Source organism: Balaenoptera physalus, assembly GCF_965194825.1.
Source record: "Balaenoptera physalus genome assembly, contig: HAP1_SCAFFOLD_1307, whole genome shotgun sequence".
Lineage (NCBI taxonomy): Eukaryota > Metazoa > Chordata > Mammalia > Artiodactyla > Balaenopteridae > Balaenoptera > Balaenoptera physalus.
This window is the reverse complement of record NW_028125489.1, coordinates 139,752-167,302: the sequence shown is the minus strand read 5'-3', so window position 1 is coordinate 167,302 and position 27,551 is coordinate 139,752. Positions and strand designations below refer to the sequence as shown.

The 27,551-nt window shown below is 39.1% G+C and overlaps 2 protein-coding genes across 2 annotated transcripts in view; one reads left to right on the top strand and one right to left on the bottom strand.

Moving 5' to 3' along the window:
• LOC309653852 (cyclin-Y-like protein 1) overlaps positions 1-27,242 on the top strand; it is a gene marked incomplete at its 5' end in the record, with an annotated part of 56,126 nt that extends 28,884 nt beyond the window's left edge. Inside the window, 9 exons of the mRNA XM_082478643.1 lie at positions 2,736-2,810; positions 4,696-4,730; positions 10,786-10,886; positions 14,439-14,474; positions 16,676-16,727; positions 17,700-17,819; positions 21,643-21,809; positions 25,091-25,253; positions 26,822-27,242. Of these exons, the coding sequence (XP_082334769.1) occupies positions 2,736-2,810; positions 4,696-4,730; positions 10,786-10,886; positions 14,439-14,474; positions 16,676-16,727; positions 17,700-17,819; positions 21,643-21,809; positions 25,091-25,253; positions 26,822-26,938 (866 nt within the window). The remainder of the gene's footprint in view (positions 1-2,735; positions 2,811-4,695; positions 4,731-10,785; positions 10,887-14,438; positions 14,475-16,675; positions 16,728-17,699; positions 17,820-21,642; positions 21,810-25,090; positions 25,254-26,821) is intronic.
• Positions 7,667-8,410, bottom strand: LOC309653850 (10 kDa heat shock protein, mitochondrial). The gene has a single exon (XM_082478642.1). The coding sequence runs from the start codon at positions 7,976-7,978 to the stop codon at positions 7,670-7,672; it is 309 nt and encodes a 102-aa protein (XP_082334768.1). The 5' UTR covers positions 7,979-8,410; the 3' UTR covers positions 7,667-7,669.
• Positions 27,243-27,551: the final 309 nt, after the last annotated feature.

Sequence of the window (27,551 nt, the reverse complement as noted above, 5' to 3'; positions counted from 1 at the left end):
GTCATGATTGGTAGCATTATACCCTAATGTGCCCCCCACCTTCTTTAGGAAGCAATTTAGCATTGTACATGGAGCCGTGAAAGTGATCTAACCTTTTGGCTTAGTCATTCCACTTCCGAAGATCTTTGCTAAGGAGATAAAACCATTATTTTAAAAAACTATGTACATGAAGATTTTCCTCATAATATTTTAAGAATAGAACTTTGTAAGCACCAATCCCCAGCAATAGGGGATTGGCTAAGTCCAGTATAGGAATAACACTTGATGGGCCAGTGTGTATTCATTAAACAATAAATATGCAACAGTGGGGTGGAGAGCGCTTCTTAGTAACAAGAAGACATAAATTGTACACTAATTAGAGCTTTTTTTAACGTATAAGAAAAGCAACTAAAAGTAACGGTTGTGAATCATTGTGTGTTAATGATTGTGAATGGTTGTGTGTAACTTTTAAACAGAGCATCGTTTTGTCTCATGCAGATTTTTGTTCATGATATTTGTTAAAGGAATGAGCAAGTGACTTTTACCTTTCCCCACCTTTAGTGTGATCATCAGTACTGCTGATTAACCAGGTCTCCTTCAGTTGCAAGTTAAAAGAACATCACAGAGTTAAGCACTACTTGACCCAGGAGTTAAATGATCTCCTCAGTTCTGCTCTCCTCTGTTGATGTCTCCTGAAAAGCCTTTCCCCTCATGATAGCAAGGGGAGTGTCCAGCAGCTCAAGACTAGCTAAGGATCCTAGAGTACAGTTCTGCCTTTCTCTTTTCTTGGCAAGCCCCAGGACAGCTGTGATTGATTGGCCGTTCCTGGGTCCTGTGCCTACCTTTGAACCCCCTAGGATAGAGTAGGGAGAGTGCCAGCTTTTTTCTGGTCACTTGGGCTAAGTTTACTTTTTTTTTTTTTGCATGTTGTCATTTCTTTTATCCCAGCCTTCTTGACTTTTGTATTTAGATCTGTAGTAGCACATCTTGGTTTGGCGGCTGTGTGTGTGTGTGTGTGTGTGTGTGTGTGTGTGTTAAAGCTTGCTTCTCTTTGATTCTGGCACTTAATTTTCCTGGACTTCCATTGAAAATTGTTAAGTTTTACCATGCCATAGACACTGATAAATAAGACAGCTACTTTGCAAACATTTCTGCTTATTTTTTAGATTCAAATGTAGTCTATTTACTTTCTTTTTGGTATAGGTAAGTAGTCATGAATTCTTTCGGAAGCTATAGGTTAGAGGCAGCTGTGAAAGTCTCTGCCTGCCATTTTGTGTACAGCTGAAATAATTTATTTTCCCATTGTCTTAATTTTTCAAATATGTAGGAGAAAAAAACTTTAAAATAATTGTATGGGTCTTTTACATAAAAATGTTGAATAGAATATTTTCTCCAAAAGCAGCTTGATAAACTTCAAATTCAGTGAAGGAATTTTCATGAAGAACAAAGCAGTTGGTTTAGCTCTGTAAATTACTAGTGCTGGCAATGACATTAAAATGGATGGCTCAGATTCCTGTTAAAACGGGAAGTCCAAAATTACTGTTCGTGCCACATTCTTTCTGGGTGGGAAAAGGGGATTCTAGGTAGATACATTTGTGAAATGCTGGGTTAGACAGAATTCACTACTAGACTAATTAGTTTTTAATATATCAATGTGTGTATTCTTTGGATTCTCTAAGAGGCAGGGATATATTTGTATTTCACTTTGACCATCAAAGCCATCTTTCAAAAACAGATCAGTTATTATGTGGTTTGGGAAATAATTGCCTTAACCATTACTCTTTATCTGAATCTTGGTCCAGTTTCTTAAAAGATTGGTTAAATGGTTTGAGATGGACTTTGCTGAGGAAGTGTCATAGGGCTTTTATGTTTGTTTGTTTGTTTGAAACAACAACCGTACTATCCTGTGTGGTAGCTTGTGCTTGTTTTGTATTTCTGCCTAAATAGAAGACGCTATCCCACCTTGGTGCAAGGTGGGCTACAGGCAGACCCACCTTTTCGTGTAGGTATGGCCAAAATTTTTTTCTAGTAGCCCTATGATCTGCTCCAGAAAGTACTCTTATTGAAGCCCCAAATTAATCATGCAGCGTGGAATGAAGAAGTGAGTTTAGCTTTGGAAATAGAGGGCAAAGTTAAAAATCACTCTCATGGAAGTGTTCCTCTAGATTAGAACATTGAACTTTTATGTAGTCCTCTTAAATCTGCCATGATGAATAGCCCCCAGATAAACCACAGCCAATGAAATGAGTTCATTTGTTGAATGGAGTTAGAATTAGCCATTTGATTGTCTGAAGAACATTTGCCAAAAGCAACTCACTTCGTTTTGGCATATTTGATATATTGAGCTGGTATCTGACAGTAGTTGGCCACAGCATAACTTGCTTCTTGAGACTGTTCCTGGAATGTGCTAGTAATATCAGCTTTAAAAGAGGGTGACTGAATTTTTAATTGATAAATAGGAGGGGAGTCACATATATGATTCATCTAAAAATGGCATAGATTATTTAGGTGCAAGTTAAAGAAGTCTAAGACATAGCCATGGTTTTAGTCCACATGTATGGAGAGTTTCTACAATTTTGCTGTTTCCCAATAGAATTTTTATATTGTGCCTTTACTAAAATTGCCTTTTTGTCATTACTAAAAGCTCTTCTCAAGACTATTAATAACTGGTTTCAATCAATGTGTAGCTATCTTTAAAATCATGTATTTTTCTACTCAACTAAATCACCACACCTTTTTCTCTTCTTCCTATACAGACTTAGCTTTGGAACCAAACCCTTCTGACCACCCAAGGGCAAGCACCATTTTTCCGAGCAAATCTCAAACAGATGGTAAGGCAATGCTTTTTTTTCCCTGAGAAAAAGAGTGAAAACTGTTTTTGTTTTGTGTATTATAGGAGGTATTTAGAAAAACTCTTACAGTGGTTTAAATGTTTCACTTTTTTATGTATTCACTTGTCTTATTTTAATATGTTGATGATACAGTTTCCTTTAGTTGTCAGTGTTTTAGGGAGGAGAACACTTAGACTATCTGTTTATACATTTTGCCACCTCTTTATCAACATAGTCAACTGGCCACATGATTTAGATGTGGTCTATTTCTCCATGCTACTTTGTCCTTTTCCCCTTGCTCCGAAGAGCACATATGTTAAAGACAAATGATAGGGTTTAGGTCACAGTTAGGTTTTCATTTGATCAAATCAGAAAAATCAGTTGTTATATGTGGGAATTGAGCCTTGTGATTTTGGCCCTGTTTTACACAGTGTTCAACCAGACGAGCCTATCTCACATCCAGATTTATGCTACTCAGAACTTTTAAGCTATTCAAAACTTTCTCATCCTAATGTAGTGCTGTGCCAGGGTAATAAGAGCAACATGCCATATGGGGTTTTCCAGAAGATTATCCTCAGCATGTGAAACTCATATACATTTCCTGTGTCCTCCTTGTTTTAAGATGAGAATCAGAACCGTAGAATTTTTTGCACTCCTGCTTGCCTGCTTGTCTTCCTGAATGTTATGTTAAATCCTAGTTTATTTGCTAAAAAGCCATACGTGACCAAGTTTTTCAGTTGATTACGAGAGCAGGAATACAAGAAGTGAACATTCCATAATATTTAAAGTGATGCAGCACAATAAAAAACGGAGGTTTGGTTTTTTGTTGTTGTTGTTTTGCTTTTTGTTTTTTTCCGTTAGATCACTGGTTTTTATAAAAGGATATAACTCAGGAACAGCCAGATGGAAGAGATGCATAGGGCCAGGCATGGGGACAGGGCACAGAGCTTTGATGCCCTCTGCAAGGGTACTACATGCTCACCAACCTGGAAGCTCCTGGGGTTTCTAACTTGCATTTTTCTAGTGTGTGTACTTGAGCCACTCCTTTCTGGTTAGGATTGCTCTATTTCTCAGTTTCTTCCAGAGCCATGAGCTGCTCACATGTAGAGGGGCTCTGGAGACAGTAAAAGAAAAGCTGTCCCATGCCTGTCTCTCTCTTCAGCCTTAAGGAATCCGTGCCTGTGATGCCTGTCTGGAGTTAAAGGAGGCAATGTGAGCAAGAGTGTGGCCTAAGACCCTCTTCAGGCTTTTATTCTTCTGGCCTTTGTTGGAGCAAAACCGTTTTGTGTGCTGTAGATATGTTCATTTAGGTCAGCACACTCATTTTAAAATTTACGTTTAACATAGGTTACTTTCCAGTTGTGTATTTTTTCAGTAAGGTATTTGAGTAGGTTACCATTAAGTGGTTCAGGATGCTTCCAGAGATCCTGGTGCGTTCGGAGACGAGTGCCTGGCCAGAAACTGGTTCGTAGAGTCGTCATCTGTAGATTGTGGTAATTAAAGTAAGCTGTGTGTAAATGAAGACTTAGAAAATACTCCTGGCTAGTAGTTCAGCTATGCAGCAGGTACATTTTTTTATTAGCTAAGTTTCTCACCTGGCCTGATTTGCTTTGTCCTTTTCTTTTGTAAATGGGGAGTCTTTCATTTGTGCCTAATACAGAATATCTATTAGGTCAAAAAAGTGAAACTAAGTTTTTAGATTTTATTTATAGGACTCATCTTGCTGGGTGATTTAAATTATATATTTTGTTGGAAATTATTTTAAAAAATAGAATGGAATTCTATCTCATTGTGTTATTGGTAATCCATCAGATAATTAGTGACTACTTTTATTTTTCTATGGCATTTGTATCAGAATTCATCAGTTAATTTTTTTTATTCTTAGTGCGGGAAAAGAGGAGGAGCAACCATTTCAACCATGTAAGTAAACAGTTGAAAAGTTAAGAAATTAATAGTTTGAATTAAAAATATGTCTGCCATGATTCCTAAAAATATGATGGATCCAATACTGTTAGCATGGACCTCTTTTTTGTAGATTTTCTAAATCTCTATTTTCCTAATTATCAAATGGATTCAGGAAAGTCTTTGACTTAGTAGTGCCCATTTTTTAAGGGTTCTGACATTTACGTTAAATTTCACTAATACGGTTGTAGTATAAAGATCTGCCTTAAATTCTTTTGCCTTATTTTTTTGATCTTATTTTTTAACCAAAGTAATAAAAGTATAACAGGTAAGTTAATTTTTAGCACTGTCCATTGACTTCTTGTCATAGCAGGTGAAAGCTGAGCTTCTTCGCTCCACCATGACGTTATTTCCCTCCCTGTGTTCCCTCAACATGTATCAGTTTTTATTAAATCAGAATCAATGTTTACATTACTACGACTCTGCAAATATTGTGCATTGCTGAGCCATATAGTTCTCTGACTGTGCCTCCTCCTTGTACACCCTTCATTCTTTTTCTTAAATATTAATGAAATTGGAGCACTTCTGCACTTCTCTAGGATAACCCAATCCCCCTTTTCCTAGCCAACGTGATCTCACACAGCCAAATGCAGTAAGTAGCTCCCTGCCCGGTCTCCCTGCTTTCACATTCTTCATTTTTTCTGTGGAATTAATTTCCTGACTATATTCACTTGCCTGTTTTCTAACAGTTATTTTTTTCCCCAAATGTTTTAACATTTGTCACATGCCTATGAAAACTATTTTCCGTCTACTAAGCCACATCTGTTCCATTTTTTTCTTGGAGACACTTTGCCCCAATCTTTTGTCTTCCTACTCCCATATAGACTAGTGTTCCCCTAGGCCTGCTCTATGCCTCTTTTCCTGGGATATCTGTGTGAAGTCATCTGGGATCTCACATAACTCTGCTCTCTTATGTTGGATCCCCTATGTCCTAGATTCTGTTTCCCTCTTGTCTTGTTATACTTCCTTGTTTTACTGGAGCACATTTTCCTGGGAAAAGGGCACATGGGCAGAAAGTTTAGAGAGATCTAGCCTCTCTGAAACTCCTTCTATTTGATAAAGTATAGAATTCTCAGTTGAAACTAATTTTTGCCGTTCTAAAGACATTTCCCTCTCATCTTCTCATTTACACTGTTGCTCTTAAACCTGTTGACATTGTATGGTACATTGTACATTACCGATTTTAGTCATTTTCCCCCATCCCTTCCTTCTCGGGAACCTTTTAGTACCTTCCCTCTCCCTGGGATTTTGAAATTTCATAATTTGGTTTGGTATAGACCTTTTTTGTGTGTTTCTTTGATATTCTGTTTTTTTCTTCCAGGTTCCTATTATTCAGATGTTGGAAGTCTTAGACTTACCAGATCGCTAACTTTTTTCCCCTCCTGCTTTGCATTTTGTCTTTTTGTCCTGCTTCCTGGAGATTTCCTTGACTGTGCTCTAATCCTTCTATTGAATATATTGTTTTGTCTACCTTATTTTCAATTTATAGAGTTCTCTTATATCCTGTCATTCTTTTTTTCACTGATGCAATTTCAAGTTTTCATTTGCTCCTGAGTTTTTATCACTCCCATCAATTCCTTCTTCCCGTTTTGTTTTGTTTTTTTTTAAAGCGTCCTTATATTTTATTTTATTTATTTATTTTTTGGCTGCATTGGGTCTTGGTTTCTGCACGTGGGCTTTCTCTGGTTGCGGTGAGCTGGGCCTACTCTTTGCTGGGTGCGTGGGCTTCTCATTGCAGTGGCTTCTCTTGTTGCGGAGCACAGGCTCTAGGGCGTGCGGGCTTCAGTAGTTGCGGCTCATGGGCTCTAGAGCGCAGGCTCAGTAGTTGTGGCGCATGGGCTCAGTTGCTCTGTGGTATGTGGGATCTTTCTGGGCCAGGGCTCGAACCCGTGTCCCCTGCATTGGCAGGCGGATTCTTAACCACTGCGCCACCAGGGAAGTCCCATTCCTTCTTCCTGTTTTGATCTCTTACTTGTTGGGGGCTTCCCTCAAACGCGTGATGGTCCTTGGCTGTCTGTTAAGATCTAATTGGAAGCATCACTTGGACAACTCGTTAACTGATGGGCCTCACTGCAAGGATTTGGGGACCACGCCTCTGAACTCTGAGCCTGCCTTGGGTTCTGTAAGACAAACTGATTTTCTTGTTCCTGTCCTAGTCACTCTCTGTAGGTACCAAGGTTGTGCTTCCTCTGTTCTGCCAGGTCAGTTACCACTCCTTTATCTAGACTTTTCACCTTTCAAACATTAAAAATCATCTGCTGTTTATCCTGTCTTATGTATAGCTTTTTTAAAAAATGCCTTTAATTCTAATGAGATGATATCTGAAAGAAGGGGGAGAGGAAATAGATTTGTGGTCAGTCTACTCAAACTTAGATTTATTCTTTGAATATAGGTTCTGAGTTTGAAGTTTAATGCAATATAATTAACGATATTAATTCAGACAATATTTTTGATTATACCTATAATTAGAATATTATACTTTTCTACTAAGGCCTTGAGTATGAATTCTATTCAAACCACTCACCCTACCATATTGTCCATTAATGTGCAACATAGATGGAGTATTACAGACTTTTCAGTGAAAGTCATTGATGCTTAATAAACGTATCCAAAACTTGTGAAAAGGGGGAAGAAAAAAGTGAACTTCAGCTTTATTCTCTCTTTTTTTTTTTTTTTTTCATTTATATACTTTTATTTGGGAATGTTTAAATCAATACAGAGAAAACGAAATTTCAGAGACAATGAATATCATTAGTTTGGATATCATTACTTTATTATAAAAGAAACACGGAAATTATTTACAGGATGAAAGATTTCAGAACTTCAGTGGCAGCTTCACGTGATGCCATTGGGGGAACGGGCAGCTTCACGTGATGCCATTTCAATAGTGACTTATTTTAGTCGACATATTTTCCAAGAATGTCACCATCTCTAAATAAGAAATAATCCTTGTCATCTAGAACTACTTTGGTGCCTCCATATTCTGGGAGAAGAACTTTATCTCCAACTTTCACACTAACTGGTTGAATCTCTCCACCCTTTCCTTTAGAGCCTGATCCAACAGCTACTACCATTGCTTGCAATACTTTTCCTTGCGATTTTTCTGGAAGCATAATGCCTCCTTTGGTTACAACTTCGGGTGCACTTCTTTCAACTAATACTCGGTCAAAGAGGGGAAGAAACTTTCTAAATGCCTGTCCTGCCATGACTCGGGTTGCCGCACTTCGTACTCTCGCTCTCTCCAGCTTTATTCTTTTAATGGGTTAAAATCAGAGGCAGTAGGCACAATGGGAAGAGTCATTGGGTGGGGGCAGGATTTCAACAGGTACTTGACCTTTAATGATAAGCTTTGAGGGTTGTTACTTACTAGCCTCCTAGGTATGATTATTTTCTAGTCTTCACCATTAAACCTGCAGTCTACTAAGCAACCTTTCCCCTTATAAAGATTGTAAAAGTCCATGTATTTTGTCCTTAGTGCTGAATGAAGATAAATACTCTTCTTCAGTGACCAATTGAAATAATACCTATGAACATTAAACTGTCAGTAGTGTTTTTTGCTACTTGTTTTTTTTTTTTTTTGTATTTGCATTTTATACCCTTATGTGTGTCAGTGCAGTTTATTGAGGTTGTGAGCCAGCAATGGTAAAGCTTTAATCATAAGGGACAGTTATCTTAAATTTTCAAGCAAGATGAGAGGAAAGTAATCTACTGGCAGCTAACATATCTAGGCTTTGCTCAGAGGCTTCAATTCTGCCATCCTTTAGTGAACACTAGATGCTGGAAAGTTTGAATAGTTTCAGGAGTAGGCCTGTGGAAGTGTTTCTTTTGTAGGATCGAGCCAGTAGACTGTAAGTTGCTGATACAACTTAAATGAGCCCCCATAGGATTATAGAGCACATCTAATTAAAAATTTTAAATGTTTTAGCAGTAATATTTCCAAAGACAAATCAATATACATTCATAATAGAAAAAAAAGTTTTTAATAGAGGAAAACAGGATAAATAGCACCCAAAGCTCTACCAACTAGTCTATATTTTGGTACATTTCCTTACTATTTTTATTCCCCTCATATATATAGATTTTTGGTCAGCATTGACTTTTATTACGTGTAGTGTATGTCATATTATACCCTAATAGTAGTGACCTTAAAAGATAACCTGCTTCGTTTAGAATCAAAGTATTTGAATGAGTGAATTTTCATTTTTCATGCTGTATCTGTTTTTTGAGATTCTAAAATTACACATTAACCAAATAGCTTAAGGACCATATCAGAGTTTTAGTTTAAAACATTTCTAGCTTGAAGGAGAAATTAGTCTTCCAAATAGTGATACTGTTTCAAATATGTTACATCTAGAACTTTTTGTTAATAAGGAATAAGTGGCTTTGCATAAAGCATCTGAAACAAGCAAAATGGTGTTTTATATATGCCATTTGGATATTTCTGATTATTGGATACTGGCAATTTTTATTTAAATGCTCTGTATTTTAAAAAGCATCAACTAGATTTTCTCCCTGCCTCACCTTTCATGTATTTGTGGAGGACATTGATGGGAGAGTGTGACAGCATGGTGAAAACTATTTTATATTAATAGGAGGAAGGAAGGCTCATCTGAATTAGTAAACAAACAAAAACCAAAACCAAAACCCAGCTTTAAAATTGTTCGTATTCTGTGGTATTAAAGAATGCTACTCTTCCTTCCAGTGGCTTTCAGTGATTGGGATTTGGTTATTGGCCTTACTTTAAGGAACAGAGTTGTCCTAACATAGTTTAGGCCATTTTAGTATTTGACTATTGCCGTGTTCATGGGCTCTTCACAAATAAATGGATACTTCTAAAGTGTTTTAAAGATAGTTCATTCTCTAGAGGGTCTCAAAAAGTTCTTTGTCACCTATCCAACACCACTGTAGATAAATTCTCACGAATTTGTATCTTTAGTAAGATTTACCTCCAGTTGTAACTGATCTTAAATAATTTCTCAAACACTTGTCGAATCCTAATTTGTCCCAGATTCTGTGCTCAGTAGCTGGAGGTAGGAGAAGAATCTTCCTAACCTGGAGAATCTTGTTTACTTAAGAGGGTGGTACTATGCAAGCAGCTGAGACCATGGAACAGTTGGTAAATTAGATGTGTGAGTGTGCAGAAAGTGAGAAGTTTTGTGGTGTGCCTGCTGGCAAAGGGATCCTAGAGGCAGATGGGGTCAAGCTTGCTGGGACAGGAGGAAGAAAAAGGCATTGCAGGCAGAGAGCAGCATGGGTGAGGCAGGAGTGTCAAATAACACGTAGAACAGAATTAGTACAATTTTGAAATGAATGGCAAGTATTCTCTGAGGTTCTCACTTGAGTAATGTACTGGCAGTCTTACTTAAACATGAAGTGAGAAGTTAAATTCTCAGAGTTGTTTTATCCGTTTTTTTTGGATGCGAGAGAATCTTTAAGCAGTACCTTTTTGTCCTCCAGATAAGGAAATTGAGGCCCAGAGAGACTTATGGCCCCCAGCTTTTTAGTGATAGAGCAGCCCTGGCATGCCCAGCCTCTGATTGGAAAACGTTTGTTTCGTCACACTGTCTCCTGAACTAATACATTTATTATTGGTGTTCATTTACTGCAGTGAAATGCTCCTACATCGGTATTACATAAAGCATTACGTTTTATTGTAGTAACTGAATAGAAATAGGAAATCTCAGCTGCATTTCATTGCTTAAGGAAAAAACCCTGAAATCTTATTCTAAACTTTTTACATTATTATAAAGGTAATTTATAATAGGTGCTTGCCAGGTTTGATTATAGGTACTATATCAAGGCAGCATTTTATAACCCATTTCTCAAAGCTCGTCTGTGGAAGTCAGAGTATAGAGGTTTCCCATAGAGCTGCACATGATATCACACTCAGGCAGTTCATGGAGTGTAAGAAAAATCTTAATGCTTTATCGTTTGACATTTTAACCGAGGAAAAACACACACTTGATAGGTTTAACTTACTGTGACATTTTCTTCTATTTCCCTTCCCCTTCAGGTATCTCCAGGGCAGCTTACTAAAAAGTATAGCTCATGCTCAACAATATTTCTAGATGACAGCACGGTCAGCCAGCCTAATCTTAGAACCACAGTAAAATGGTGAGTACAAGTAGGTTGCCAAGGGCTGAGTGACAGACCCCCTTATCGCTAAAAGCATCCTAGACATACATAAGTTCATTCATTTGAATTGTCCTTTTCAGTGATCAGGTTAAAAAACTGGTGTCAACTATAGATTGATTTCAAGGACCTAAATATGAATTTTCAGTTTCCATTTTAATCTTAGAGCGCATGATAGAAGGGAAAGCCAGTTAGCAAATAAGAAATCCCAGAAAAAGTATAAATCTTTATTTGACGCGTTTCTGTTGCTAAGCCATTGTTGAACACAGTGAGAAAGAGAGGTGCTTTTGATTGGCTGTTTCTAGAGACAATTATTACTGTATGAGTTGTAGTCCTCAAACAACGTGCACTACTTTGGAAGCTGCTCTTAGAAGAAGGAACAGCTTGTCCCCTGCTGGCACCAAAGCGAATCTGCATTTAAATTTAATTGGAGTTTGTCAGATTTATCCCACTGTGCTTTTTTTTTTTTCCTGCACTCTTTCTGTATGAAATTTTACTTCTCCTTCCTGTCCCCCAAAGAGGGGGAGAATATATCAAACCAGTCTTAAGAAATACACACTCAAGCTTAATTTCTTTGTAGATGAAATTTGTTCAACTGAGGTTTTAACTTAATAGACACATTTAAGTTTTGTTTATATATATATATCTCCAACACACTGTATCAATCACAGCAGAGAACAATAAAAGAGGTGAGGTTTCGGAAACATGGCTGTGGTCAGGCTTATACTTAAGGAGACACGAACAGTGTCATGATGATGGAAACCATTCTTTAATTTCTGGGAGCACCTCATAGTCCACAATTGGAGATGCACTTTCAAAACACCCTAATGATGAACCTTTCAAGCTTATTTAAGAGAAAAAAACCAAACGGGATGCAGAGCTTCTTGCCTCCTCCCTCGCGGTTGTCCACGAAACATTAACATCTCCTTAGGATATGAATGTTGATTTTCCAGAACACAGTTTGGGAAATGCTATTTGAAAATATTAATGTCCTTATCCTTAATTTTATTTGTTGTCTTAATTTTATAAGCTAATTGTATTTTTAATTGGTTTTTAATGTGCCAGCTTTTTTTTTAGCTATTTAAATTATCAGTAACTTCTACTTTAATTAAAGACAGCAAGTTCACAGTCATAATAATGTAACTTTCCTCTTGTGCTTACAATAATAGTTGCAGTCAAGTCATGTTTCAGCAAAAATTGAGCCCCATCTCTAAAGTCCTGAGTTTGGGCACTTATCACATAATCACTGAATGTTTTTATTCAGCCAAGACACTGAATCTGTGGGTACAAAAACCACTCTACTTTGGCTAGAGTCGCAGCTTCTTTTGAATTCAAAAGAGTCTGATGTCCAGTATATAATTCAAAAGTACTTTGAAAGTAAACCTTGCTCAGGGACTTCCCTGGTGGTGTAGTGGTTTAAGAATCTGCCTGCCAACGCAGGGGACACAGGTTCGAGCCCTGGTCTGGGAAGATCCCACATGCCGCAGAGCAATTAAACCCGTGCGCCACAACTACTGAGCCTGTGCCATAGAGCCCGCGAGCCACAACTACTGAGCCCGTGTGCCACAACTACTGAAGCCCACGCACCTAGAGCCCGTGCCGTGCAACAAGAGAAGCCACCACAGTGAGAAGGCCGCGCACCACGACAAAGAGCAGCCCCCGCTCTTGGCAACTAGAGAAAGCCCGCGCGCAGTAACAAAGACCCCATGCAGCCCAAATTAAGTAAAATTAAATAAAATTAAAAAAAAAAAAAAAAGATTAACCTTGCTCAGACAAGAAGGTTTCATCCTTTTTTTTCCCGACCTAGTCTAATTTTTGGAAGTACAGTAAATTTTAATTTGCTCTCATGAAGTTTTAGAAATGATCATTCATCACATTCATTATTGGTGAAATAAAGGTTTACTGAGAAAATTAATAGGGCCAATTGGCTTTTAGGAATGATTTTGAAAATGTTTATCATGGGGTTACTTTTCAGTGGGGTAGTTGTTCTCAGTGGGGTAGGTGAGCCTTATTAGAATCACTTATGCAACTTTTCAAGATATATGTTTCTGGATGCACAAAGTCCACCCGCCTGCCCCCGCCTCCAAGACACAGTGTCTGTGTGTCTGTCTGTCTGTCTGTCTCTCTCTCACCCACGCACACACACCTGTTGACAAGATGGGGAATGATGTGAAGCATGATTATATGGACAAAAGCATCCCGAGTGATTCTCCGATCTTAACCCTAACTCATTCATCCCTAAACTTTGCTGCACGCTGCAGTCATCTGGGGCTCTTTAAAAACAGTCCTGATGCCCAAGTCATACCCAGTGCCGGTTAAATCAGAACATCTTGAAGCAGAAGCCAGGCAGTTTTTAAAGCTTCTCAGATGATCCCAGTGTGCAGCTGAGCTTGGGAGCCACTATTTGGTTAGAGGGCAGGAGAAAGAGAACTGCTTCTGATAATTAGTGGGACCTTAGGTAAGTCAGTTTTAAGCCTTGGTTCCCTTATCTGTAAAATGGGTGGTTTAATTAAATGTCATCTACGGTTCAGTGGTCCTTTCCATCATAAAACTTCTAATGCTGTGATTTTAAAATCAATTTGAAGATGAAACTTTGAAGCACTATAGAAGTATCCATCTTTGATGCTAACGGTGTTACAGGCCTTTATACAAGTGCTAAGATTCTATAGACCTATTCTAAAATTCAGATTTGCCTTCCCTCAATTATTTTGAGTTTCATTTTAGACACTGAGAACAAAGGGGAGCATATAACTTAACCAGAGAACCCCTTTGTTGCCTAATATACAACATCTGTGAATAACTTAGGAATATAGTAACTTAAAAAAGACTACCTAAGGACTTGTATCTATCTGTTCGTTAATACTTTATTTAAAATAATTTGGAAATACCTGTCATTAATAGGATACTGTGTAGTATTATGCTGTCTTATTAGCACTGCTTATTTCAGGATAGCTAGACCTATCATCAGTTTTGTGGCTATAAAATTTTGCTATTAAATTTTCTAATAATTATGTAAAAGTGATTTGAAATCATTTTGGTATAGAGCACTTTTATTATTTACTTTTAAGGAAATAATGGAAAACGGATGGGTAGGTGGATAGCGAACTAAATCAACTGAAATGCAGGGGCTAACAAAAAAACCACACACACACACACACACCCCCACACACAAACTACTATATGGCTTAAATTTAAGCATGTGTATATATAGATATAACTTGTACAGGACAGAAGGTTTTGTGGGTAGAAGGACAAATGACAGGGGACATATGTAATAATTTATATATTATAATAATCAACCAAAACATGCCTTCTAACAGCATATCTAGCATTTTGGGTCTCCTAATTTTGCTAAAAGCTGAAGAACCTAAAACAAGGGGGAAAGCACCCATGTGGTACTGTTCTGAATTCGAGGATTTCGGGGCCACTGGGCCTCTGGAAGGTCTTCCCTCCTTGCTAACCCCTTTTTAAAAATGTCTTCAGGCCTGATATGATAAAAATCAGTGATGACAATGTATTTTTTTTCCTCCACAGTATGACTTTAGCAATATATTACCACATCAAGAACAGGTGAGCTCTTTTGAAACCTATCTTGTTATTCCAGCTAATTAATTTACAAGGTATCAAGTTTAGTGTTAGGTAATAACTATAGATGTTACTGGCATAAGCTTTTATTATTAGAGTGCTTTTATTACAATATAGAAGTGAATCATTTATTTTTCTCTTAGGACCCTTAATTCTTAGGTTACTGAGCATCCCAAAGAGTATTTGTTTATATGGGTTATATTGATAATTTACTGTATTAGAAATTGAAATTGAGAATTTAAAAAATTAAATTCATTGTATATTAAAACAGGGTGTGCCTTAGCACTACTGAAATTTTGAGCTAGATAATGCTTTGTTGTGGGGTGTCGTCCTGTGTGTTATAGGATATATAGCAGCACCCTTGGCCTCTACTCACTAGATGCCAGTAGCACCTTCTTCCCTCCACATTACGACAACCAAAACTGTCTCCAGCCATGGCCAGAAGTCCCCTGGGGGACGAAATCACCCCTGATTGGGAACCCCAGTGTTCAACATAAATCATTTTTTTTAATGAAAAATAACTATTTTCCACAACAAAAAATATTGAGAGAAAAGTATCTCCTCAATAGAAGACAGCTGATTCTCATATCTCTTCTGTCTTCAGTCATTTGTTTTGAAGAAACAATATGAAGAAGATCCAGCCGCTTGCAGATATATAGTTGGAAAAAGATGTATTTTTAAAGCCTTCAGATAATTTGGTATATTCTTTGATACTGTACCAAAAGTCTGCATGTGCTAGTTTCTTAAATTAGTTAAAATGGAATTCTAAATCATATCAATGAACTTGTAATAAATACTATGTTAAATTAATACCCATTGATCTGTCATGCATACTGAGTAGATCTTTTTACCTGTACCTGACTTTATAATATTATACATTGGTCATTTGGAAAGTATTGGTTCACATTTCTTTAGACAGTGTCAAAAACTCACTTTTGTTAGTATCACCACCAGTCTTACCAGAAAAGTCTTTTAAGTGTTGAGAAGTTGTCAAGTTCACAATCGAAGGTAGAAGTTTTCCAAAACTCCTGATATTTTTAGCTTGATGGCTTGAATTTTATCATTGGCAACAAATAACTTTAGAGTTATTTTCCTTGAAGTGACAGGCTCACTTTGTTCATTTTTGAAAGAATGACTGTGTCAGTTGTACATTCAAATAACGATGGTGTTCGATGAAAAAAGTGTTTCAAATAAAGATGGTGTTCTATGAAAAAAATGACTTACCGCCAAGTCACAAGTGCTTTTCCTTAACACAGCCATATTTCAGTATGTAAAAGTGCTTAATGCATACTTTCCACTTATTCAGAATATTAAAAAGAAGGACCAAGGTTTAAGAACACTATTAATTTTTACTCTTTTATCAAGGATGTTCTTCAAGCAGATTTTTTAACTGCAAGTGGCAGTGAATAATTGAATGACTTCTAATTCAGTTTGGTACCACTGCCTTGATTCATGCTCAGAAACCAGCAGTTTTACCCACTTTTGCTTTTATACATCCATAGCAAATGTCACACAATGTGAAGGGCAGGTAGTGTCTTAGTATTCTTATAAAAGCAGTTTTGACCTCTTGGGCCTCCTGAAGGAGGGGATAGGGGAGAATCCCAGAGGCCTGCAGACCACATTTAGAGAACCGCTGTTCAAATGAGCGCAGTGTATTAGTGTGGTGAAATTTTAAATTAAAAAGCCTGGTTTCTTTTAAAATAAAAAGACAATTACATTTTTAACTCAAACTATTTAAAAGAGACAAGAAGAAATACACAATAAGGATATAAAGAACTAAAGAGAAAAAAACGGGAAAAAACCATGAATCTCATATTCACATTGATTGAAGTGAGAAGAATTTATTGCCCACCACCACTGCTTCATAAAATGTTCTTGCATATTCCAGTGTGAGGTTAGAGGGGTGAAAATATATTGGTTTACTAGCATTGCCTGTTAGGGAGGGTCAGTGCTTATAGAGGCAACTCTGGCTGGTTGTTGTAGAAAAGGTTTCACAGAACTTGATGTGCTGAGTAAAAATAGGTCAGGAAACCTTTCTAAGGGTGGAATCCAGGAGAAGAATTTATAAAACTGTTTGCTTCGTTGAAGGTTAAGCTTCCTCTACCCCTCTCTCTACTCCTAGCCGATATTTTACTAAGATAGTAAGTCCTGAATTAATTTTTTAAATGCACATTCTTATTTTATAGAGTTGCAGATAGATCCTTGGATATTTTTGATGAGAGATTACATCCACTCACAGTAAGTGTCAGTTTTATTGAAGTGGTATTTTTCTCTTATACAGTTGTGTTTATTTCATGCTGATTTGCTTTGAAATTAATTACTAGAAGAAAATTACTTCCTCCAGCTCGAAGTCAAATTCATCTTCCTTTAAGTCTTCTTCCCCACGCCATGTTGTGTCTAGTCATTTTCCCGAAGGCGTGTTGTATAAGGGGTTGATGGATATGAACCGAGTTGCACTTTGTGTGAATAGTGAGCAGGTAAGTAAACATACCCAAGTAACAGAAAATGTATCTTTTTAAAGGATGATGTTCCATAGCATCAAACAATATAAATATTTGTAAATAAACCTAATATGATAAGGCCTCTAAGAAGAAAATTAGAAAACTGTTTACATTTTAAACGAATTAAAATGACAAAGTTTTAAAATTCACTTCTCCGGGTGCTCTGTGGCCACACGTGGCTGGCGACTGCTGTACAGGACAGCACATTCTTAGAGCCTTATGGTTACAGGACACTGGAAATGTGTTTTCAAAGTTGACTACAGAAAAGTATGACATATGGTGATCAGCAAGACTTTTGAGCCTAAAAGTATTGGGTTGGCCAAAAAGTTTGTTTGGTTAGTGAATATATTGTTCAATAAAATGCTTGGTGAAAATGAAAACTGTGTCTTTTATTTTTACTTAAAACCAAATGAACTTTTTGGCCAACCCAATAGTTTACATTTGGTTAGAATTCTGTGGGGAGGAACGTGGAAATACATAAATTTTCTGCGGTTGTGCCTGTATTTTTCTTTAATGAATGGTGGTGAGTACTGGATCACTGTGGTATTTTAGGATCCCATTGTTTAGATTTAAAAGACTACAAGACATGTCACCCAATCAGAATTATTTTAAGGGGCACGTGGGCCCAAGTGTGAAGACTGCTATCTTAAGGGTACTTTTAAGTATTTTTCTTCCGTGGATACTTAAATTGCATTTTTTCTCCCTTCAGCGAGAAAAGATTCCAGAGGAATACTTCGAGCATGATCCTGAACACAAATTCATTTACGGATTTGTTCATACTCTTTCTAGTGCCGCACAGCTAACTGCTGAAGGTGCAGTAGTAACTTTGGTAAGATATTTTTTCTTTCATAAAGCATCTGTAGAAATTTCTGTCTTGTACACATGGTATGGTCCTGTTTTTCCCAAATGAAAGTAGGTTCCTGAAACGATCATTAGAACTTTATTAAGAGAAACCTATCAAAAGAAAGTAAAGTATACACATTTGAGCTTTAATCATCATTATGATTTAAAACGTTGCCATTGCTTTTCTCATCAGAAAACAATTGCTATTAAAGGCAGCAGGAGAGATTTCTGGTTTCTCCTTCCACACCTGAGGGGACACACGCACGCACAGTGCACACACGCACACACAGACGACGCGTGTGGTGGTGGTGGGGCGGGGCAATCACTGAGCGCTCTGGTCCACAGGCAGAAACAGGTTCCGGGCAGTTTGAAGCTGAGTCCCAGACTGCACTGCCTAGGCAGTTCTGATGTGTGTCCTGACTGAGAACTACTGCCCTCAGTTCTCTGTTCCTTGGATAATGGATAATGGTGTTAACCATCCCTGCTGTCCTCTTATTGCCTGCATGTGAAGTTGCCCAGGACTAGGGTGCCAGTAGGACTTCAGAAGGCTTTACTCTAGTTAGCCTGCTAAGCTACAGCTGTGTAAGGACCTTTTTGTCATCCATTCCTAATTCCTATGGTAAGATTTTATCATTTGAATAATAAATCATATTCAAGTGAGAGGTAGTTGGGATTGTTTTACTCCTCCCTATAGCAAACCTGTAGGGGGGAAAGTCAGCTGCGTGGTCTGCAGGGAAGGAATACTTAGGCCACTCACTGCCTGCTCCTATCAAGGCAGAATTTAGGACAGGAGGCTTGTCCTTTTGAAAAGAGACCCCTCAGTGGGTACTGGATCAGACACAGGCCTTTTCTTGGCGCTACGGGCCACTTGGAGTGCTTAGCACATGCTTGAGAGAGGCAGGAATGGTGCTTGCATATGGAGAGCTAGGAAATGCAGGAAGGAGAGTATTTGGGTTGGAAGAGGGGCATTTCTTTGTAGACAAGTTAAGCTTGATGTACCTGCGAGACAGCAGAATGGCAGTGTCTAGTAATCATTTGAATATATGGGATTGGAGCATGAATCTGAGCTAGAGGGAGGGAATTAAGTGTAGCTGTTCAAATGCAGAGAAAGTATGTAAAATAAAAAGTGGGTAGAAGATAGATCCTACTAGGGACTGTCAGCACTTAAGGGACAGATCCCCAGAGGAGTGGCTACAGTGGTAGGAAACCCAGCAGAGAACCCTAAGAGACACCAGGAGAGGTTCAAGAAGGAGAGTATGGTCCAAACGCTAAATGCTACCAAGAAGTTGCTCATGTCATAAATACCATGTCACTGAATACCTACTCTGTGTCACTTTTCTACATGTGGGGGGTGGAGGAGAGAACAAGTTGGATAAATAAAGTTCTTGCCTTTATGGAGCAAGTGTGGAAGACGTAAATTTTTTTTTTTTTTTTTTTTTTTTTATCGGAGTACAGTTGATTTACAGTGTTGTGTTAGTTTCAGGTGTATAGCAAAGTATAAGTGTTTTTTTTTAATGAGTGTTTTTTAAAAGATGACTATTTCAAGTGGTGGTAAAAACCATGAAGAGAAAGCAAGGTAAAGGGATAAAGTGATTAGAGGGGCTTACTAGAAAGCTCAGGAAGAGCCTCTTTAAAGAGGTAATGTTTGAACCCAGGACCTGGCTGAACTGAGGAAGATCAGGTACGCTGGCATTACGGGCAGAGGGGACAAGTGCAAGGCTCTGAGACAGGAACTTGTTCTGTGTGTTCAAGGAAAAGCAAGGTGGCCATTGTGATCCGAGCGGGGAATGAGGGAAAGAGCATAGGTGATGAGGTCACGGAAGGACAAGGCCGTACCGCACAGGGCCTCGTAACTTGCAGGCCACGGGAAGAAGGTATTTGTTTGATGGGAAGCCTCTGGCAGATCTGGAGCAGGCGCATAAAGTACTCTTAATTTAAGAGGCTCTCCTGGCTGCTTTGGGGAGAACAGACTGTAGTCTGTTGGGAGGCAGAGAAGTTAGGCAGTGGCAGCGATACAAGTCAGAAGTGACAGACAGAAAAGCGGTCAGGGTACCAGTGAAGGTAGAGATAGCAAGAAGTCCTAACAGATTGGAGCAGGATACACTCAAGTGCAGGTTTTTGGTCTCAGCGACTGGGCGTGTGGCAGTGCTCTTTCATTTATGAGGGAAGGCCTGGGGAGTGGAGCTCTGGGACGAAGAGCTCTGGGTTGTTTGTGTGAAGGCACCGGTGACCACGGCAAGAGTAGTCTCTGTAGAGTGGTAGCAGCAGGAGGCTGACTGAAGTGGGTTAAGGAGAGGATGGGAGATGAGGAGCTGGCCTCAGGCCTGAGGACGCCGTCTAGGGGCAGTGGGGGACAGGCTGGGGACATGGAAGCATTCACACTGGAGGAAGCCTCTGACAGGGAGAAGTTGTTCAAAAGGAGACTAACTGTGGGCACAGTGCTCTGCAGAAGTGAGGTGGGATCAACTTCATTCATAGGAGAGTTAGCTTCAGTGAAAAGAAAGAAATCTCGCTTCCTCCGAGACAGGAGGGCAAGTGGGATAAATGAATATCAGCACGTGTACCAAGTTTGCCAGTACAAAGGTGAGAGGAAGTTGAGAGATTGCCAGTGTCGTTTCAGTGCCTCTGATGAGTCCCATAAAGTAGAGAGTTGAACCTTGCGGGGAGAGTCGTTCTTAGGGTACTAGAGAGTGCTGAGTTCTTTGGGGAATGGGAGCCGAATTTCACTAAGAACATATAATCTCAATACCCATGTTTGAAAACACAGTAGAGTTTGGAGGGCATGGGCGAATCTGAGCTGTCAATCTGATAACCCTTCAGAGAGTAAACAGACTCTTTCAAACTGGACATTTTTCTTTTTGTCAAATGGCATATACACTCTTCTACAGAGGTAACAACAAATCACAGCTTACCTCTCTAATCTTTGCTCAGCTGTTAACTCCATCCAGTTCTTTGTAGGGTAGACATTTGATACATGTAAAAGAAACCGTGAAATCATCTCACAAACCGGCAGGTTTAGAGGAGCCCCAGGGATACAGACACAGGCAGGTCTTCCCACCTTAAAACCAAAAGAATTGACTAAGCTGCAGATTATGTAAGACAGAAATGAATAATGAAATGATAATGGAGATGTGAAAAATTGGGGCTATGAAAAGGACTACCCTTTGTATGCATGTGTGTTCCTTCAAAAGGCACTAAAATATGGGAATACTTGACAGTTGTAAAGCCCCTTTGTACTGCCTGTCCTGCTGTGCCACGCAGCAGCCACTGGGAGGCTCTCTTGACCACCAGTTTTTATCTTCAAGTTCATGCCACAAAAGGACTGGTGACTGACTCTGAAGAGAAGGTAAAGATGTGCTCAGTCTTACCAGAATTTTACACACTCAAGCGTTATGTAAAATCGCCATGCAACCACCACCAGTCTTGTAGTTAACATTGCACGTGATAGGCACTCAAGCATTTACTGAACAGTTGAAGTCGACACTGGGCTGTATGTGCTGCCCTTGACAAGTGGGAAGGTAATAATACAATGCGTGTCTTTAGAATGCCCTTTGCTGAGATGTCCTTTCATTCCTGTGACCAAAATTGGGTTGGAAATTCACACGGGCAGAGTAGAAATATCAGACTCACAGAAATATCTGACTTACAACTGTGACCTGGCCTCTGGCCTTGGCTTGGCTGAGCAAAGTCTTTGTAGAACCTAGGAATAAAAGGGGTGTCAAAAAGAGATGAAATCTGTCATTCCTAACAATTCTTATCACAGCACTTAAACTGAACGAAAATCAAAGATCAGTGCTCTACTTTTGCAGGTTTACTTAGAAAGGCTTTTAACTTATGCTGAGATCGACATTTGCCCCACTAACTGGAAAAGAATTGTTTTGGGAGCCATTCTTCTTGCCTCCGAGTTTTGGGACGATCGGGCTGTATGGAATGTGGACGACTGCCAGATCCTCAAGGACGTTACAGTTGAGGACATGTGAGTTTGTAAGGTTACCGTGAACTTTCTAACCATTTTCCAATACCTCATTTGCTCTCATAAAGTTTACATTTTTAAGAAATGTTACATTTTAAGAAAGGTTACCTTGTGCAGAGAGCTGAAATAGACATAAAATTACAGCCTTCTTTCTATCTAGCTGTAGTATAACAATTTGTATTTCCCCTCATTCATTGGTAGGTCTTGATGTGTTATTGTTGTAATATTCTGCTTGAGAAATTGAAATTATTTTTCTGGTGGTTTTTGCCAAACATTTTACAAGCTCACTACCAGAGCAACATGGTACAGTAAGTAACTTGACAGCTTTCTTAAAGCTGTCTACCAGGTCCAGTCCATTTTTAAGGGGCACATGCCTGGTCTTTGAAGCAAGTGGCCACTGTTAAGGTCTTAGGGCCTCTAGACTACTGACAGGTTATAATTTCAACCTGAGTCACACATTGTGTATTTGCTTTTGCTGGTCTTTTTCTCCTTTTTATCTGAGGTTCTGTTGTTACAGAAACTATGATGTACAGGTAGCCACATATAAAGGTTTCAGATCCCTGTGTTCCTGTCTCCTCCCCTAAAGTCTGCTGAGCTAGGAAACACCTACCTCTCAGGTCGTCCGGGAAGCATCCCTGGGGCCTCACCCAGGGCACTCAGCAAACACAGCGGCACTTTGTGGGGCCTTGAGTTAACTAGGCAGGTTCTCCTCACAGATGGCACGCTCACATTGGCATGAAACGCCAGGCTTCCAATCTGGCTCTGGTGAAGGGCCCCAAGGGTGGGAAGCAGGATGAGCCAGAGAGGTAATTCCAGCAGACTCTCGAAGTGCCCGCTTGACAGTGAACCTGTCTTTGTGGGTGGCATTCAGGAAAATGTGAAAGGACACCTCTTGATTATATTGGACAGCAGAGGCCGATCAAGATGGCAGGCAGGGGCAAGAGTTTGTTTTTGTTACCTTTGCCCCTTACCCTAGATAATTCACAATTACCAAAGTGCATATTTACAGCTGAAGCGAGGAAAGCTGTGACTAAGAGAAGGGACCAGTGACTGTCAGTAGCTGTCAAAGTGGCTTTTGGTGAAAATGCCCACTTTGGTGATCATGTAAACCAGGTGGTCGTGGTGATATTGCTGGTAGCAATCTTAGCAAACAGTGGAACAGCAGATAATGAATTTGAAATGAATAGAAGTACTTTTGGAAGTTGCAGAAACTAAAGTGACGTTGACCAACACTATCATCAGTCTTTGAACTGGTCCCTTGAAGGAAGGAAAATTTGTAATCGTGAACACCATCCCTGCCATGATGGCAGCTGAAATTTTCTCAGAATCTGCAGCTGAGCTGACTGGGGCTCTGGTTCCAGGTACAACATCCGAGAACATGCAGGGAAACGTGTGGGTGTTCATAGACATTGAGCCCAGGAGCATTGGCGGCACTGTCCAGCTATGAAGAAACTAATTCTAAACAACGCTTTTCTGTGTAGAACGGAGAATCACCAGGAGTTATGTTTATAATAGGCTGCTTTTGTTTATGATCTTTGGGAGTTGGAAAGCATTACAACAAAGTGTTTAATACACATTTGTTTCATCCCTCTGCTGTTGACTACTATTTGTAATGGTCTCATTTTGAGTCTGAATTGAAAAATTGCTGTCTATCAGCTTTTCCTTAAAACTTTCTAACATCTCTGTGTCTTGTTAAATATATATTTCCCTTCAAAAGAGTAAGTTAAACTGAGCAGCTGCTGTTCAGACAGTTTGCTGCGCCTGTAAGTGGTAGGCTCTTCAGCCACCTAGCCATTTACAAACAGCAAAAAACACAGAAGATGCATATTCTGTAGGCATAATGCTTTTCTTCAGTGATTAAAGCTCTATTAATAGACATGTTAATCCTATGAAGTACTGTATTTCCACACAATTAAAATGTATTAGTGGAGAAAATATAAAAGGGATAGTGAAGTGCATTTATTCCTGTAGTAAATTAAGTCCTGATTAGCTGATTATCAAAACATTATCTGATTTACATTTCTATAGACTTCTGGCCGTATGAACAGGAAATTAATTTTGGAAGTAGGTTCAGTTAGGTTTAAAGTTCAACAAATGAGAAACCTCATTTCTGCTCATACTCTGCTCTCCATACAGGAGAACATGGAGCATTTGTTGATTTATCCAATGGATAAAATATTAACACTTGAAAACCAAGAAACCAAATGTATTGTAAAATAAGCCACTTGCATGTTTGTTTGGGTATTTATCATTTTTATCTAATCAACTCTCTAAAGTGATTGCTGTGAAAAGTGGTAAGATTTACTCTAACTTTATATTTATTTACTTAAACATTTGGCAAGCAAATGGCTGGATATGGTCATATAGCAGAAGCCTGCTCCCAGCACTCTACTTTCCCACTTCATTGAATTCGCCCTCTGTGGGCGTGTGCAGTCTGTCCTGGCAAGGGGCGGTAGGTCTGAACATTCTGGGCTGCTCTCCTAACACCGGGGGCAACAACTGCTCTATCAGAGGTCGTATCGTAAAGTGGGTTTAGTCTAGCTGAGACATAATCTTACTGCCTTCCTAAGCTTAAAAAGTGCATCCTGTCCTGTCATGGTGACGACAACTCACCCTAGTAAGGTTTTAAGGTGAACAGAAACTTGCATTATGCCCTTTGACACAGCCCCATGCACGGGGTGGGGGTGGGGGTGGGGGGATTCCCTTTCCCATCGAATGTAGCTTATTTATTTATTTACTTGAGATGAATCCTTGTTGCCTCAAGAGTTTTCCCCCCTCAGAGATAATAGCAGTGGCTCTCGATGGATCCATTTGTTGCCGTGGTGATGTGCCCACTCCTTTTGTTGGCTCGTCTCTACTTCAGTAAGCCCCTTCCTGTCATCAGCCCGGTGAAAATGTCTGCAAGTTCTTCAGAGCTAATAAACAGCATACATCATTCCTTTCAACTGATCACTAGAGCGGGGCCTCGTGAGTGAGTGTGGAGCATGAATCGTACAGCTGCACTAATGGAACTCTGAAGAATGAGCCCCTGAGTCAGCAGCATGAGTGCATAAGAGGGCCGTGACCTCTTCCCCCTTGTCCCAGACTCAAAGTGCTGGGACGCAGAAAGGACCACAAATAGCTGTACCTTGTTTGCACATTAGGGTATTAATCCAGCTGGGTAGCCATTATTGGTTTCAAAACAGTATTTAGAGCCATCCTAGTAGCTCAGAATGGTATTTTTGAAGATAGCCCAGTTGACTAAAATTGTCCTGTGTTGGTTTTGTCTTCTCCTCCTCCCCCAGGAATGAGATGGAAAGGCACTTCGTGGAGCTACTTCAGTTTAATATTAATGTTCCTTTCAGTGTGTATGCCAAATACTACTTTGACCTTCGCTCCTTAGCAGATGACAACAACCTGAATGTTCTATTCACTCCTCTTAGCAAAGAAAGAGCACAGAACTTAGAGGTAAGGCTGTGAAATCACTAACTGGGGTTTTCTGTCAGCCACCGAAGCCACACCTGTAGCTAAATTATATTAAGCAGTGATTAGGAAAATGGAAAGCTGTTAACAGTTTGAAGAGCTTATTGACCCGTTGGCATCATATTTCCTGTGTCTTTTATGGTTTATACAGGGATCCCACATTATAAAAAAAAAAAATTGTCTCTTCTGTAACCATAATTCAGAATACTTTCAATCATATTTAATCTGTTCTTAATGGTTTTCCATTTGAACCTCTACACTTACATATAACCATACATGAATAATTTCTTAAAATTGTATCCCTAATCAGATGTACCTACATAATCTACTTACCACTCTTAACTGTCTGTTTTTTTTTTAATAATTGATGTTTTGGACTATTTCTACTGTCTTGATATTTTTAATAAATAAATAAATGTATTTATTTATTTATGGCTGCATTGGGTCTTCGCTGCTGCACGCGGGCTTTCTCTAGCTGCGGCGGGCGGGGGCTGCTCTTCATTGCGGTGCGCAGGCTTCTCATTGCAGTGGCTGCCCTTGTTGCAGAGCACGGGCTCTAGAGCGCAGGGTCAGTAGTTGTGGCGCACGGGCTTAGTTGCTCCTCGGCATGTGGGATCTTCCCGGACCAGGGCCCAAATCCGTGTCCCCTGCATTGGCAGGCGGATTCTTAACCACTGCGCCACCAGGGAATTCCCTCTTAACTGTTTTTTACTCAGCTTGCAGTTCGTGTGTGTGTGTGTGTGTGTGTGTATGTGTGTGTGTGTGTGTGTGTGTGTGTGTGTGTGTATCACAGTTCAGTCCCATGAGTTTATTAGACAAAGCATCCGTGGCTAACCTGAGAGACCTATACTTGGAAGGTATAATGTGGATTCAGATACTGGATGTAGAAAGTACATGAGTTTTTAATATAAATGGTAACGTACATGGAACAACGTAAAACTTATGGCTTATGATTTTTGGTGGGTATACAGCAAAATTCACAACTGAAATGAACACATTTAAAATTGATACTTTCTGTGGTACCTTGGTGGTACTTTAGAATAAGATGTTTTTCTACCATAATTTATGTGCAAGTGAAATAGCACCTTTCAGCGCTTGTCATTAGACCTCTCCTACCTTCAGCACATACCTACCTGATTAAAATTTTCTTAGAGTATGTAATAACTAATGAAAACTGAAGAGAAGTTGAATAGCTGAGTAAACACTGATTTTGCCCAAGTGTATGTCCATTACGTTTAAGGATCACGTGTGTAGGTAACAGATGATATTGCTATTAGGAGCCTATCATTAGGAAGCCAATTTTTAAGTAACTCTAAGTTATTAGGGCAAGTTACCCCTTGCCCCAGCAATCTAATCATAGCCCTTAAAGGTTATTACCTTAGGGAACTGTCAGTTAGTGTAGATATCAGCTATCCAAAGTAGCAGTAACTATGAACTATCTAAACGAATGGAGATGTGTGGCTTATCAATGATGCTTTTTTTGTTTTTCTAAGGTCCGAACATTTTTTTCCCCCCCTAATTATACCTATGTTCTACCTGATTGACTTTCCTAGGCCATTTCCAGATTGTGTGACGACAAATACAAAGACGTGTGTAGAGCTGCTATGAGAAGGTCTTTCAGCGCTGATCATTTCATTGGTATTCGGCGCTCCAATGCCATCCTCTCTTAAGGGAGAAGTGAGGGGTTGTAACATCATAAACCCCTCGAAACAAAGACTGGAGAAATATCACCTCTCCTGCTCAGAAACCAGCAAAGTTAGTATTTTCACCTTAAAGAAAGACATTGAATTCAAGAGACTCATGGACAAGCGAAGATTATGCTCATAGGAAAGAACGGGACCTCGTCAATGTAACACGCTCTTCTGTCCTTTTTATTGTAAACAGAGTTACAAAAACCACTCCAAAGCTAAAAGCTCCCAATCCACGCACAGATATCTGCTCCCAATCCATGCACAGATATCTGATAGCTGTGAGCTATGTGAGGTTTTTTAATTAATAGTTTAGATTTTTAGACTTTAAAGACACTAGCTATATAACTTCTATGTTTTTCTTACCTCACTGTCCCATACTGCTGCATATTCCTTTAGAATCAGTGCAGTATTACCATCAAAAAATGGGACTCCAAAAAAAAAAAAAAGTAAAAAAACAAAAAAAGAAAAAAAACCAAAAAAACAAAAAAAAAACAAAAAAGAAAAAAAAACAAAAAAAAACAAAAAAGAAAAAAAACCCAAAAAAAAAAACAAAAAAAAAACATGGGACTCCTAACAACTCATAAAGCCAAAC